At 27.4% G+C, this 18021-nt stretch overlaps 1 protein-coding gene across 1 annotated transcript; it reads right to left on the bottom strand.

The window, feature by feature from the left end:
* Positions 1 to 2027: 2027 nt before the first annotated feature.
* On the bottom strand, positions 2028 to 3000 carry LOC111918548 (transcription repressor OFP8). Its single transcript, XM_023914200.3, has one exon. The coding sequence runs from the start codon at positions 2892 to 2894 to the stop codon at positions 2115 to 2117; it is 780 nt and encodes a 259-aa protein (XP_023769968.1). The 5' UTR covers positions 2895 to 3000; the 3' UTR covers positions 2028 to 2114.
* Positions 3001 to 18021: the final 15021 nt, after the last annotated feature.

Here is an 18021-nt window from a genome sequence, read left to right as displayed (position 1 = left end):
TTAAATGTACTTGTGTTTGATATTTATTTGTGGAAGATGATGTCAACAATTTGATCTAAGGTTAGAAAACATATGATTGAAATACAATTAAGGGTCCTGATTGCTTCATTGGTGAATTAAGGGTTATCTTCTAATAATATTTAGATATGAATAAAACTAATATGCTTAAAGTAGATTGATTAATTTTTTTCATGACCTCTCAACATTAATACACTAATAACATGTAACAAGAAGAGAGAGTAAATGCAAGAAATTGGAGAATAATAAGGAGAACAAAGTAAAGAAAGAACCTAGAAAAAAGAAGTGAAGAAGAAAATTGCTAAAGAAGAACATTGTAAATTGTAGGACTTAATCAAAAATCGTAAGAATAACAACTTCAATGTAATCGTATATATAGGGTGTTTTTGAATAATCAAATCATTATCTTCTAAAAAAATAGGATCCTAAGATATCATTGTGGAGATTTCCGGCTATTAATCTAGAAAAAAAAATCAGTTATATTGATTCAAATTTACAAATTAATTGACTTGCTTATTTTATGAGTTTTAAAATTCAAATCATTATCTCAAATCGATTCATTTTATGTGGGATATTCTGTGAGATAAATTATGAATGATAGTGACTTTAATTTTGACTATCAAATATTTTGCAGATTTAATTGGATTCGATTAGATTTTATAGGTTAATAACCAAAATAATGATTTGCTTATTTAAAGAGTTATTTAAAAAAAACAGATTTAAAATTTGAAGCCAAAAGCTATAAATAAGGGAGTTAAATTAGAAACAATATTAATTATAGAAATTGATATCTTCTACATAAATAGAATGATATGTTTCAATTGACAACATAATTGTTGAATTTAAAGATTATATAATTAAATGTAATCGTGTTTGAATTCTATTTGGGAAAGATGATGTCATCAATTTGATCTAATGGTAAAAAACATATGACTGAAATATAATCAAAGGCCCTGATTGGTTTATTGGTGAATTAAATGTTCTCTTTTAATAATATTTAAAGATAACTAAATAATTGATTTTACAATTTATAAGATGAAAATTACATTTTAAAATTAAATTGAAAATATTATAAAACTATATAAAAAGCATTACAATTATTCAACATTCCAATATAAAATAAATATAAACTAGTGTGAGTTAATATACTCACACCATAAATGTTCAAGTAACACATTTCGAAGTTTGTTGTGAACATTCTTATCTTTGATGTTTTTATATATGTCGATTAAGAAATTCTTGAAATCATATATTAACATCAACCATCATTTCAACCTTAACTGTCATTTCGTGAGTATATTCAAAATGAGCAAAATCGGATAATAAAGAAAAAAACAAAAGAGTCTCAGCAAGATTAAAAATGTTCAGGGATCTCAATGACAAAGATTTCAATATCAAAGATCTAAATATCGATCATCCCAAAACCAGTCACATCAATATTAAGGATCCGGAGAAGATCACGAAGAAGGATATCAAGATCAAGACCAACGATCTCAAAGTTATAACCGGTACCTTAAATACCTTGGAGGAACGTGGAATGATCTTCACAATCTGTAGATTTGTATTTTATTTATGGTTTTTATTTACCAAATGTGTTTCTTAAGTTTGAAGTTTAAATATATATTGAAGTTTGTTATCTAATGAAATCATTTTGTATTAACTATTTGATTGTGTTAAATCATAAAAACTACAAAATATATAAGTTAGCCTTTTTATTCATATCATAAGATTACCTGGTGTAGGACATACATAAGAAATACTTTAATATTTATGACTATTCCTAGAAAAATCAACCTTTTTTCTCATAGTTTTATAGTTTTCTAAAATTTAAATCAAATATGAATTGTCATAAATATTAAAGTATTTCAACTATTTTTCTTTTGAGAGTTAGATTACCCGTATTTTTTTTTGTAAAAGATAAAATCAAATACTATTCAAACACATGTTAGATAATTGAAATTACACTATTCAAATCAATAAACAAAAGCTACTTATGTTAAACTAAACTATTTGTTTGAATTAAAATGCTAAATACTTAGCTTATATATAAATTAAAAAAGATAATATAGTAGCACACAACAGAGTATTGTGCTTGATTAAACAGAAGCTGAAAAAAGAGTATCCCAAATCTCAGTGAAAACCTCAAAGATCACCCTGTGATGTTCTTCCGAATTCAACGAAATAAAGCACTCCAACAAATCTTCAAGATCTTCTGCTCCAAATATCTGTTTCTCCACAATCATTTCCACCATTGATACCCTGAAATCTTCATGTGGATTACTCGATTTCTTCACCACTGCAAAACTATCTTTCACCAACTTCCCACTCTTCTCCAATGGTGTTTCATCGGAAATCCTTTGACTCTTACACCCACAGCTGTTTCCGTCTCCGTCGCCACAGGTTCTCTTTGATTTCTTCTTGGACTTCCGTTGAGCTCTGTATTTACGAAAAGAACCCGATGAGTCGGAAGAGAATGAACGGGATGAAAACAAAACGGTTTCGTCGTCACTTTCGTCTTCTTCATCACTGCTACGCCAACCGTAGTAGTAATTATCTGTTGTGGACGAGAAATCTTCCACTTTTTTAGGTTTCCTGTAATGGGGTTTCTTTTTTGCAGGTTTCCGGCAGTCTGCGTATGCCGGAAATGAGGCGATTTGGTCGGTGATTTTGGGGTGGAAAAGATTGGTTTTTGGTTCATCATCGACATGACATTTGGTTTTACAGAAGGATTTAGGTTTGGGAGAGAAAAGATCGATGAGTTGCCGGTGATGTTGGTTTTCCGGAAAGAAAAAAGGTTGATCGGATACGTCGGAGGTGTGCTTCGACCGGCATGTTTGGAACATTTTAGAGATTTTTAGCTTCAAGCGGTTCTCCATTGAGAGAGAGCGAGAGAGAGATGAATGAGAGGTGAACTGGAAATATTTAAATATAAAAAGGTGAAAACGATCACATTTCAAAGAACTTAAGGTTTCACTTGATGGCTTATAAGGAAAGATATGGAGAAATAACCATATATTTTATTTTTATCAATAAAGATCGTGGTATAATTTATTTATTTAATAGAATAATAATGTTTTTATATTCTTTACTTTTAGTATTTTTGTATTTGATTTTTTTGAATAATAATTTTTTATTTTTAATTTATGATAACAAATATATTTATATATTTCCCTATTATAATAACTTAATTAAATTTTATAAAGAATATATTTTAATTTGTTAACTAATACTATTATTTATAAAAAATATTTTTATTTATAAAGTTATATATTATCGAGAACAGATAATACACACCAATTTAAATATATGGTTATTATTATCAATCACAATAAAATACATTGTTTAGATTGATAAAGAATTCTCCAATTTATATTACTATAAATAATGTTATGTCCGGTAAGATTTTCTCTTTTTTTTTTTTTTTTTTTTTTTTTTTTTTTTTTTTTTTAAAGTAACAAATTTTTTTGATATATTTTTTTACGAACAAAACAATTTAATCGCTACATTAATAAAAATTAACACGATTCTCAAAAAAAATCTCGAAAAAATATTTAGATGATTCATTTTTACGATTATTTGTTAATATTTACTAAAGTTGTTATAAAATTAACTTTTTTCAAATTTACTTAAAAATAAATAATGAATATGTTTTTTAGGTTTTTTTTTTCTTATAATCATCTAATGATTTATTTTGTTTGTTTGGTAATATATATATATATATATATATATATATATATATATATATATATATATAGACTTAGGTTCAAATGTTTTCACTATCTATTGTGTGCATATATGATTAATTATGGACCAATCATTTTAGTTATTTTAAAAAGTAATTAATGCATATTAAATGTTGAAGATGTAATTAATATTCATTATATCTTTAACATGTAATATGCATTAATTACTTTCTTAAAATAACTAAAATGATTGGTCCAGAATCAATCATACATGCACACAATAGATAGTGAAAACAAAATAACCTAACCATATATATATATATATATATATATATATATATATATATATATATATATATATATATATATATATATAATTTCTTACCTTTATACCAAAAACTTTATTCTTATTTGATCTTGGTTATATAAATAATCAAAAAATAAATTGATAGACATATTCAGATAATCATATATGATTTTTAAAATATACAAAAAATAAAGTTTTTAAGATTTTTTATTCATATATGACTACTTGATAATAATATATGAATAATAAAAAAGAGAAAGACATATTTGGATAATCATATACTATGATTTATTCATATAAAGATGTAAGTTCAGAATAAAGCATATATAGTTATCAAGTAATATTTAAACCTAATAGACTTTGTAGTTATAAAATTATTTTCTTTTCTTCTTCACACCCACGTGGGTGGGATGAAGTAAAAGATACCCAATTATCTCATTTGTTTATTTCTTTCAAACACTTCATTTTAAACATATAAATTTTCATTCTTTAATTTGTTTTGGACATGTGATATATCAAAATAAAGTTATCATGGAAGATAATACAAACATATAATCATTTGTCCATTTTGATTATATTTATGGTTCAAAATTAGTGCTGAAAAAATGGAAAAAAATCTTTTTTAGAGATAAGTTTAAATCAATTTTCCAGTAGATTCAACAAAAGAGTTTTTAATCTATCGGTATCAGGTGTTGTCTTTTCTCTTTGAAATTAAGGGTTCAAGTCTCATTAAAAACATAGATTGATTTAAAAATAGTTTAGATTTAGATTAATTTGTCATTCAAAAAAAAAAAAAATAGATTCAAGACCGTATCATTTAATTTTATAATGAGATTTTTGGTTTTTGTGAAACCAAAAGTTCTAATACTAATTTATTTTGATGGGATAAAATATATAAAAAAATTATAATCAATTTATCTTACAATATATGTAACTTTGTTAAATATTATATATATATATATATATATATATATATATATATATATATATATATATATATATATATATATATATATATATATATATTGAAACAGTAAATATAGACTTTACTCTTAAACTATTCATAAAATTCACCTATGTCCATTGTGGGTCTTGGACCCTCAACTTTAATGAGAGAGGACAACATCGAATACCGTTGAGCTACAAATCCTTTGGTCAAAATCATACTATATTATAAAGAAAACATTTTTCCTTTTATTATATTCATTTGAAACTCACATGCATTTTTTCTTTCACCACATGCATTTGAAACTCCTATGACTTTTTAATTTATTTCTAATAATTATTATAAGTTGGTTAATAAGGTTAAATAAATATCAAATCTAAAGTGTAATCATGTACAAATTAAATTTCAATATTAAAATAATATATTTACTTCTACGTATACAATTATGTTTTGTAACTTCTAACATATTATACTTAATTTATTAGTTTTAATATATTCTTGGATGTAAACCATTATCATTTTAAAGATATAATTTTGGAACAATTTGTATAAAGTATTAAATTTTTTAATTTGAATATAACATTACAGGATCAACTTAAATATAAATTTTACTTTAATTTAAACAAACCAATGAATATTTTGTAAATAGTTAAAAGTGATTAATTGTATTGTCTTTCTAATAATGATTATAAGTTGGTTAATAAGGTTAAATAAATATCAAACCTAAAGTGTAATCATACTATACTAAATTTCAATTTTAAAATAATATATTTACTTCTACTTATAAAGTTATGTCTTTAACTTTTAGCATATTATACTTAATTAATTAGATTTAATATGTTGTTGTATGTAAACCATTATCAGTTTAAAGCTACAACTTTTGAACAGTTTGGACAAAATACTTAAATTGTTAATTTAAATATAACATTACAATGTCAACTTAAATATAAATTTCAGTTCCACTTAAAAAACCGAAGAATATTTTGTAAATAGTTAAATGTGATAAATTGTAGTGATAAATACAAAAAACAAAATTATAATCTCAATTTAACTAAAATATTTCCTAAAGATATTTTTATAATTGTTAAAAGTTTCTAATAAGTAGGTTAAAAAAACTTACAGTAACAATAGTTAAGAAAATAACCCTATATAAATGATTATATTGTTACATTTAAAATATAAAAACAATGTTTGATGTTTTAAATAATTATAATGATATAAATTAAAACTAAAAGCAAATAAATTTTAAAAAATTAATTAACAATAACAACTATAAATAATATTAAACCATATATTATATTTAATTTTATTAATTTGTAACTTGCGGACAGAAGTCATTCAAACGATTAAGATTATGCAGATATAATAGATGTATATATTATCATATGATTCAAAATAATTAATATATTATATCGATTTAGTATACGAATTATTATATCAAATTTACCAATAACGTTATTGTTATATTAAAAAAACATATATTTGTAATGACTTCAATTATATAGGTGTTTCTGCACAACGCGCGGATATTCGCCTAGTTTTATACAAAAGCGATGTCTTTTGCGAAATGAGACTTGGACCACCAACCTTAAAAAAGAGAACAACACAGAATACCGTTGAGTTACAAATCTTTTGGTCAAAATTTTATATAAAAGACGTGTCTTTTACGGAACAATTTTATTTTTATTTTGTGGTTACTGTTATAACGAATAAATATAAATGATTTGGTCAATGATATTATTATGCTTTAGTATATTTTAAAATATTTTGGATATTTTGTAACAATTTAATATTTGTTGTAGATCATATACAAAATAAAACTTTTGAAAAATACACCAGCCTATGTGGAGCAACCCCTTTGTTGGCTATTTGTGTGGGTCCAGCATACGACATATATACATTTAATGTAACCACAATTATTCCTTACATAATTTTGTAGTTTTACTCGCATATGAAAAGTAGTAGTCATTAAAGTTAAAATATCGATTTCAACGTTTAAAATAAACAAAATATTTTCTAAAATTTAAATGTCTACGTATTATATATATATATATATATATATATATATATATATATATATATATATATATATATATATATATATATATATATATATATAGGCTTAGGTTATTTTGTTTTTACTAAGTATTGTGTGCCAAAATACACAGATCTGGACCAATGGATGAAATTAATCAATGGACATGATTTGAGAGTATGATATTACAATGGGGTAACATGTAACATATAATCACACAATTTTAAGCAAAATAGTATTTTAGATAATTAACTACATTTATAAAAGGAAATTTTCAGATTTTTAGGGATGGTTAATTATCCTAATTTAAAAAAATCTGAATTTTTTAATTAATTCAATTTCAATTTTTTACCGTTTTTATTCTGTCAGAATATTTTTTGTTGGAATGATACTCTATTAGAATTTTATTCTAATAGAATATTATTTTGTTAGAATGATGCTCTTTCAGAATTTTATTCTAATAAAATATTATTGAAGAATAACAAAAATTTTGAATCAGATATTGAAAAATAACAAACATTTTAATATATTCTTATACATCCGAACATAAATACAAATTCATATATATTCTTATAGACCAAAATCTTTATACATTTTAAAATAATTATACATATTCTAAAATTTCAGCCATTTCTATCACAAATACAACAAAAACTAGTAATTGTTAAAAACATGTTACTTGCAATTAACTATCACTTAATATATTCTGATAGAATACATATAATACATTCTGACAGAATACATCGATTTTATTCTGGTAGAATACATTTTGATAGAATATATAGAATACATTCAAAGGTATTGTATTTACTGCTAATATAATTTTAGATTTCAAATATACAATAGCGAGGGACAATAGAAATTGGAATTCAAAATCACAAATTGAACCAAAATAATACACAGACAAATTAATTATCTTTTTAAGCAATTACATAAAACATGTGTTGCTAGTAATTCTGACAGAATGCATACCACAAGGTTAAATTCTTTAAATTCTCTTTCAGACATTTCAAAATGCGACTAATAAAAAAATGATTGTAGCATATTGAAAAAGATAAATTTACCTAAAACCATTCAAATACTCTAATAACGTTTTTGTACTAGCAATAAGTAGTCTAAACTTACCAACAGTTACAAAAGTCTTACTCTGTATATGTAAATAAACAATTGAAGCAAATAGTAAAAAAAAAAGAACATGTTGATGAAATATGAACACCTCTAATTGCCAATGACATAAAATTAACAAAACACCTCCTGCATAATATTTTTCAATTTGTTTCAACTAATTAAAAAAGACATTTATGTTTACTTATTCTTAGAAACGTATTTTAACTAATATGTTTCTCTCAAACAAAATTAAACAACTGTTAAAAAAACTTGTTACGAAGTATCAATTAATCGGAAAAACATATGCAATTATGAATTCAATTGTGAATAAGAAGTTACTTTTAATAAACAAATACTTACGTCAATTACATCTGTTCCATTTTCCTTTTCCCTCTCATTTAAATCTCTTCCATTTTCCTTTTCCCTCTTTGAAATCGGACTCAAACCTCAAGGAATTGTGCCTGAGACGTTATCAATTGAAGAAACTCAACCCATATTACTATTAAAATCATCTTTGATTTGAATGCTAAACTCAATTTTTTTTTTAAATTTTTTCCTCCAAGAAACCAGAGGATTTGTATAAACCTAACATCAACGATGGATGGTATCTATTTAAAGATAGGGTTTATTAGGATCATGACTCCGATTACGGTGAGATTCATAAAAACACAACTCAAATTACTACCTCCGCTGCCAGCCGGACGACGGCAAGTGCGATTTCATCGGAGAAACATTCAGTGTCAGGTTCCTCTGCTCCTCAAACAACAAGAATCGAAGAAGGAGATGGAAGATGGTCGATTGTAAAATACGAAATTAGGTTTAAAAATTAGAAAATGAGTTCAAGAATATACCAGGGCTATGATGTTGGTGTACGGCGGCAGCTATAGACTGATTTCGATGATAGAATACGAAGCCGACGATGGAGAGGGAGGAAGAAGAAGATATGTCAGTGGCAAGATGAGAGATATAGAGGTATAATTTAAGGGATTTGATCCATGAATCAATGGATTTAATTTTGGTTATTATTTACTTTATATGCAAAATTACATATTTAGCCTTATCTTGATTATTTAACAATTAATTTTTTTCTGAATTCCTATTGGTGCATTTATGCACACAATAGTTGTCAAAAACATCTGAATCTATATATATATATATATATATATATATGTATGTATATATATATATATATATATATATTTATATACATATATATCTTCAACATATTAAATGTTGAAAATGTAATTAATATCCATTATATCTTCAACATGTAATATGCATTAATTACTTTCTTAAAATAACTAAAATGATTGGTCCAGAATCAATCATACATGCACACAATAGATAGTGAAAACAAAATAACCTAACCCTATATATATAGTTAGGTTCAAATGTTTTCACTATCTATTGTGTGCATGTATGATATATATATATATATATATATATATATATATATATATATATATATATATATATATATATATATATATATATTCAACATATTAAATGCTGAAAATATAATTAATATCCATATATCTTCAACATGTAATATGCATTAATTACTTTCTTAAAATAATTAAAATGATTGGTCCAGAATCAATCATAAATGCACACAATACATAGTGAAAACAAAATAACCTAACCCTATATATATAGTTAGGTTCAAATATTTTCGCTATCTATTGTGTGCATGTATGATTGATTCTGGACCAATCATTTTAGTTATTTTAAAAAGTAATTAATGCATATTAAATGCTGAAAATGTAATTAATATCCATTATATCTTCAACATGTAATATGCATTAATTACTTTCTTAAATTAACTAAAATGATTAATCAAGAATCAATTATACATGCACACAATAGATAGTGAAAACAAAATAACCTAACCATATATATATATATATATATATATATATATATATATATATATATATATATAACTAGGTTCAAGTATTCTAACTAATTATTATGCAGATATTGTATGCTATGAAAATTACTAAGAGAATAAGTTGCTAATAAAGCGAATACGTTCAACCTTACAAAAATATCGTCATTTTCATTCATTCTCGTTAATTATTATTTATTTTTGTCTCACATATCGTTTTTCACTCATTTTCCAACTGACAGAATACGACCTAATAAACATTCTGACATAAATGAGAATAATAATAATAAGTGTATAATCACCTTATAGATGATTTAATTAGTGAAAATGTGTGTTAATGACAATAGTTATGTAAGATTGAACGTATTTTCATTGTTAATCAACTTATTCTCTTAATAATTCTCATAGCATACGATATTTGCACAATAATTAGTTTGAATAGAATTACCATATATATATATATATATATATATATATATATATATATATATATATATATATATATATATATAAGTTCAATTGAGAAATAATAAAGTTTAAGAATAAGAGAATTATTCTCAGCTAATCATTTATTTTTGCCGTAAAACGTTCTGACCTACCAAGCCGACGGAGGATGGGTAATATTCATATATGAATATGAAAGACCACGATTTGGTCTCTAGAATTTTAATTAAAGACACACACACACACACACACATATATATATATATATATATATATATATATATATATATATATATATATATATATATATATATATATAGGGAGTGGTTCAAATGAGAACCACAAAATATTAAGAACCGCAAAAGCCTCATTTTATAAATAAATATGTACATAATACTTATTAAACATGTTAAAATCCGGATTTTTTTTTGTATTTTTGGTACGAAAATGGCAAAATTATAATTTTTGCAGTTTAATATTTTAATTCATACATCATTTATATTTTAACACAAAAATTATATAAAATACAAAATTTAATACAATCCATTTATAGTTTAATATACAAAATTCACAATTTAATATAATAATAATATCACTAATTCACTAATTTAGGAAAACCAACCCAAACTCTACCACCACCACCAACTACCACATTTCAGCACCATCCATCTATGTCAACGTCGTAACCATCAATCATTTCAAACTAAATCTGTATATAAAATCATACATTGTTATCTTAATACTATATTGAGTAAATTACACGAATGGTCCCTATGGTTTAGGGTAATTTACGCGTTTGGTCCCTAACTTATTTTTTAAACTCGAAATGTCCCTACTGTTTGTTTTTGTTACGCGTTTGGTCCTTGTCTTAGCTAAAAAGACTATTTTACCCTTGATTTTTTAAGTTATGTAGATAAACACACCCCAACCCCACCCCCTCACCATACCTTACATACCCTACATTTTTTTCTATTTAAATAATAGTATTTTTAGGTAAGACAGGGACCTAGCGCGTAACAAAAACAAACAGTAAGGACCAAGCGCGTAATAAAAGCAAACAGTAGGGACCTTCCGAGTTAAAAAAATAAGTTAGGGACCAAACGTGCAAATTATCCCAAACCTTAGGGACCATTCGTGTAATTTACTCTACTATATTCAAAACTTAATAAACATATCAATTCATTAATTTAGATTTTAATGCAAAAATTATAAAAACTAATACATTCTTACATATTTACTTCAGAAAAAAATCTCACAAGAAAATTAATATGTGTATTTATATTTTAACATGAAATTCATAAAAAAATCACAATTTAATACAATTAATTCATAGCTTAATACAGTCAATACACAAAATTAACAACTTACTATATAAAATTCACAGTGTAACACACAAAAACTATATATTCACATCCATATTCTGTACTTAGTAGTTATATTTATACATTTAGATATGTAGGTTAGTTTTTCTTTCAAATTTTAGTTTATATAATATTCACAATTTAAATTTTACATGTTATTCAAAATTAGAGAAAATAAAATCTATATATAATGCTTCTTTCATCTTATATTTTTAAAGCAAAAATAAAATCCGTAAACAAATTAACATGTTAATATACTATTTTCACAACTTAGTACATGTAATTCACAATTTAATACACAAATTCACAGTTTAATAAAATATATTTACAGGTTTAAAATTACATCTGATGATGTTTGGAGCTTGGAGGTTATATAGATTATAGTTCACACACTCATCACAATTCACAACTTAAAAAACTTAAATTCACATTATTTGATAAAACACTAATATAATAAAAACACGTTTAAATTCACATTAAAACTTATAAAAAATCATACATATACTGCTTAAAACTTATAAAAAAATCATTTAATCACAACTAAAACTTATGAAAAAAAAATCATACATTCTCAAATTAATACTTACAAAAAATCATGTATTCACAACTTAAGACTTATAAAAATCATGCATTTACACCTTAATTTTTTTTTTTCTAATTGAAACAATCAGATATGTATAAAATCCATGCATTAACAACTTCATAATTATAAAAAAACGCTTATTCACAGCTTAAGAAACTAGTTCAGAAACTTATTCATATTATTCAATGTTTAAAAACATACCTCGTTTTTGGTGAAGTATTTCATCAAACACCTTCAATGCATCTTATATCCAAATTTGAGATTGTTCCCTTGCTTCAGATCCATGAGCACTGATGGTAAGCAACAACAACGATGGTGCGACGTCGGTTGTTGTAGAGGTCGAGTCACATCGACGGTGGTAAAATCAGATCTGGATGTCAGATCTATTGTTTCGACGAAGCAAATCAGAGAAGTTTTCTTGTATTCCATCAGATCTGGATGTCGAAGATCTGGAGACGAGCTAGATCCGAACTTCAGAGTAGAGTGTGACGCTTTTTTGGTGTTACAACGAAGCATAATAGCTGATGTTAGGTGGTGGTCGGTGGTGATAAGGTCGACTATTAGATCTAACCAAATTGCACTAGATCTGACATGTTTTGTGTTTTAGAGAGAGAAAGTAAAGCTGAAACAACTTATTGACTTCATATCTGAAACTAAATGGTGACCGACAGTGATGGAGGAAGGTGGTGGTTATCACCACTCGCCAGAGCTTATACTCCGGAAGAGAAAATCGAAGATCTGAAGCTAAAATTGTAGATCTGAAGAGGAAAATCATAGATCTGAAGCTGAAATTGTAGATCTAGATCCAACCGCAACTTGTGGATCTGATGGAGGTGGTTCGTCAGCGGTAGGAGGCGACAGTGGTTCGCCGGCGGTAGGAGGTGGTGGCACTCAAGGGTGGTGGCTAGTGGCTAAATGGTGGTAATGTTTGTGTGTTCTTCAAGTTTGAGATGAGAGAGAAAATAACCATGTAAAAATGTATGTAGTGTGTGTAGATCTAATTATAAAATGAGGTTCTTACGGTTCTTAATTTTTAGTGGTTCTCATTTGAACCTTTACCTATATATATATATATATATATATATATATATATATATATATATATATATATATATATATATATATATAACTAGGTTAATGCGAAAATATAAATATTTTGCGAAAACGCGAAAACAGATTTTCTCTTATAAAAATCAAACACAAGTACTATAAAAATTAAATTTATTAGCAATAAATTAATGACAGTAAGTTTACGTTGGATTGTTTTATGATAATATAGATTTAAAGAAGGTTTTAACAACTATTTTTTTCACATCTTTAACTTTTTTTAAATTCATGTTTTCATAATAAAAATGTCAAAATCGATTACCATGATTTAGTTCAAAGTTTGGATGAATTATTGTCTAAAATATAAGAATGAGGTGGCACTATCTCATAGTTTTTTCTTATTTTCGCGTTTTCGCAAATTATATGCATTTTCGCATGAACCCTCCCCGATATATATGATGGGTTTTTAGCCATATGAACATTCCTATGTGCACATGCAAACCCTAATGCTTGGATCTAGGTTTCTCTAATTGAACATGTATTGAATCCAAGACTTATAATGACTAATAGAGTATAATAACAATAAGAAATCAGAATTAGAAGATTACCTTGAATCACTTGCTTGATCTTCTTGTCCTTGGAGCTTTAGAGTCACAATTGTCACTCCTCTAATGGCTTACAAACACCAACTATCAAGAGGATGATTTGAGAGAGAGGAGAGAGGATCAAGAATCGGCCAGGGTTTCTTCTTAAAGCATAGGTACCGATTCCCTTGACCCTTAGGGTCTATTTATACTAGTGAGGCTCCTAGGGTTTCACCCTTAAACCCTAATTGGATAACTTAGGATCTAAGCAATCCAATACCGTAATGATAAGCCTTGGACGAATTCTAAGCCCTAGAAATCGTCCACTCCTTATCCATAAGGGATTATAACCCAAAGTACAACTATCATACAATTGACAGTTTATGCCCCTTTATTCAATTAATCTCTTTAAGTCACCAAATTAATTCTTAATTAATTTATGACTTATATTAATCAAATAATAGCATTATTATTCCTTATATTATTCTCATAATATATTAATAATATTTCTTCTCTCACAATAAATCATCCTGTCAAGTTGCTATGGGGAAGGCAACCCAAAAGGACCATGCACAACCGGGTCAAATACTTGCCTAATATAGTTGCCGCCTTAGACACTATTCCAACAATATATATATATATATATATATATATATATATATATATATATATATATATATATAAGTTCAATTGAGAAAATAAAAAAGTTTGAGAATAAGAGAATCATTCTCAACTAATCATTTATTTTTGCGGCAAAACGTTACGACCTACTGGGCTGACAAAGGATGGGTAATATTCATATATGAATATGAAAGACCACGATTTGGCCTGCAAAATTTTCATTAAAGACTATGATTAAGCCCATGAAATTTGTATGAAAGACCACAAACTATCTCGTGGAATTTGTATGAAAGACCATAATTTGGCCCATTACAAGAGGTGATTGTAAGACTTTGATTTGGTTGATAGCATTTACTCAGGTTAAAACAGACCCGTTACATTTTGTATGGATGTATGTAGTATCTTGAGGAACTCACAAAGTTTTATGCTTATGATTTTAAGTCTAAATGTTGTAGGTCTTTTTGGTAGTATGGGAAGAGCTTGACGTGATTGTATCGCATTTGCTGTTATTTTTCAATATTGTCCGCATTATAATATTAATAATCTGATTTATGTTTTCGAAACAACTAAATATTTATTTTTCTAAATGAATGACATGGTTTCCCTTGATTATAAAATGAAAAGTTTGGTTTGAAATTTGCGACATTACATTCATGGTCCTAAAGCCAACTAGATTCCCCAAGGGGTTGTCCTCTAGTCAGCATACAAATAACACATAGTCCATATAATATGTAAGTTCGTGATAACTCATCTAAATGACTCATAAGGAAATCCACATAGAGAGCTTGGTGGAACTGATACTGCCATGAACCACTACATAATAGTTAACATTAATTTAACTATTATTAATGTATACTACTTAACTTTCCTCTCTAAACAAGTCCTTCTCTTTCTAATCATTATGTTGGGACAAAAGACCATTTTCCCTTAAGCTGTGGTCTAAAATACATTTTTTCTAACACCTGACCAAAAGTCAAACTGCTAATAAAGTCGATGGTCAATGGTTGACCACCCGTCGCGTTGTTCATTTAAACTCATTTCTCTTTGTATGGTTGGTCAAGAACACAAACCAATATATTTTTCTTCATCTAGAAGGTCAGAGACATGTTCAAATGCAAGTTGAAGTTCTGGAGTTCCTCAACCCAAGAACATGTATCTTATTTTCCCCAAAAGTCCCAAAACCCAATAATGTATTACGTCTCCAAATTACAAAAGAGATTTTTTTTCACTTAAAATAATTTAACCAAATAAAACCCTTGCTTAAAATCATTAAGTGACATTAGTTTATTTTAAAACCATTAAAAGCATTGAATTGCAAAACAACGAAAACCAATATCTTTGATGTGTGGGTATAGTCTCGTCGAGCTCTTCTCATGAACAACCTACAAAACATTTAATCCATAATTGTATGCATAAAGCTTATTTATTCCCCCAATATACCAAATAATCTACTATATATACAATGCATACAAACAAAGCTCTCGGCTCTAGCTCCAATCTGTGAACTCTCCTCTCAACATGCATACAACACACATAATCATTTAACATATCTTCCATTGGCACTCTTGCCACTACACAACTTTCCAGGGGATACATCCTGGTCTTTCATTCCATTCATGTCCATATCCATACCCGAGCTAATGCTAATACTGACAACCGCCTCATGAATACATAGTCATGTTTAGTCAGGAGTCAGATAGATAGTCGAACATATAATCCTAATCGAGAGCAATAAATCAAACAAGAACCATGCAATAAGGCTTTAGACCAAGAGTTCTCAGGCTATCCAATTTAAACTACATACAACCCTTAGTGTATCCACTCAATGATAAACCAATACTAACATTATCCTAACCAATCACGACACCTAACCGTATTCTACAATTAACTAGTAAGACCTTACCAGTCTAGAATACCATGAAACCAAAAGTCCCATATTGCACATACATAACAAGGATTTATCCTTGTCAACTAGAATACATGTGCTCTATCAGGACAAGTATCCTATCATACAAAGGATATATAATGTCATATGTGGCGTAGTGAGAAGACTCACCTAAATTGCAAGACTGGAGAAGCACAACAACACTCTCACTTCTTGCAATGATCAATCCCGCGAACCGAATAACACAAAATAAGGTCCATTCTATTATCAACAACCCAAATCCTTCAAGTTTGACACAAGGTTAAACTTGTCAAAATTCAATGGTTAACAGTCATAGAAAGTGATAAGTTAACCAAGGCAACGACCACCATGCCGTGGTGAGCTCTTTGCCATGTTGTGGCCAAGTCAGGATGCAGAGCATCCCCACGTCGTGACCCTTCCATGGCTACATTGTGGTTTCTGGCATAATGCACTTATCTTCATTAATAGCTTAATCCTTATAGATCAAAGCTCATAACTTCAGATTTGGTTCTTTTCATTGACTAAATGGATAAAGTTTTAAATTTTACCCATTAAGACATCAACACAAAGGAAGATCTACAACCTTAAGTCCATTAAGTCCTTCAAAGACCAAGTCCTTGTGTATGGGCTTAAGATAATCCAAACTTGGACCTTTTTCTTATTCCACAAAAGGCCAAGAGCCTTGAAAGTTCCATAATAAGCTATGGAGTTCCTCAAACTCCAGGAGAATTCATGAAATAGATCAAAAACCATCCAAAAAGAGTATAATATTGAATCAAAGTGAGAAAAGGTCAAGATACAAGCTTTATACCTTAAATGACCGAGGAATCGGAAGAAGAAGATTGATCTAATCTAGCTATTTTCTTACTTGCACCAAAATGGAGTTCCTTCTTCCTCAAGCTTCACAAAACCATGAAAGAAAGCTCAAAACCAAGCTACCAACCTCACAACCATGGAAGGAAGGATAAGGTTTCAAAAAGAGGTAATGAAGTTTGAAGAGAATGCCCTAATCCAGGATTTAAGGTCTTTGAATATGGGAGAAACCTTAAAATATTGGGCTAGGGCTGTAATAGAAACCACGCCATGGCCATCATCTTGCCATGTCATGGCAATCAGCCAAACATGCTTCTTCATTATGTATCATGGCCATGTCATGGTCATCATCCTACCACGCTGTGGCATAAGGTTTTTCCTAAAAACCACATCTTCAAAATCTTTAAGTCTTCAAATGGTCAAATTGGGAAAACGAGTGTTACAATTCTACCCCATTTAAATTAGATTTTATCATCGAGATAAATCCTTACCCATTAATCGTTAAACAACCTCCAATCCTCTTGTGGGTTTTCCAAACCCACTCCTCTCTGTATGAGCCAACACAACTCCATTTTTATAAGTTCTGTGATTAGCAATCAAAAGGTCTCCCATGAATATATGTAAAATCCATTCCTAAACAAAATGCCATCAATTGAATTCCCATACCACTGAAGTGTT

The sequence above is a fragment of the Lactuca sativa genome, chromosome 8, assembly GCF_002870075.4.
Source record: "Lactuca sativa cultivar Salinas chromosome 8, Lsat_Salinas_v11, whole genome shotgun sequence".
Lineage (NCBI taxonomy): Eukaryota > Viridiplantae > Streptophyta > Magnoliopsida > Asterales > Asteraceae > Lactuca > Lactuca sativa.
Note: the sequence above shows the minus strand (reverse complement) of the source record. Positions and strands in the feature narration are given on the sequence as shown.

Coding starts and splice junctions, on each gene's coding strand:
- LOC111918548 (XM_023914200.3), bottom strand. CDS start 2,894: ATGGAGAACCGCTTGAAGCTAAAAATCTCTAAAATGTTCCAAACATGC.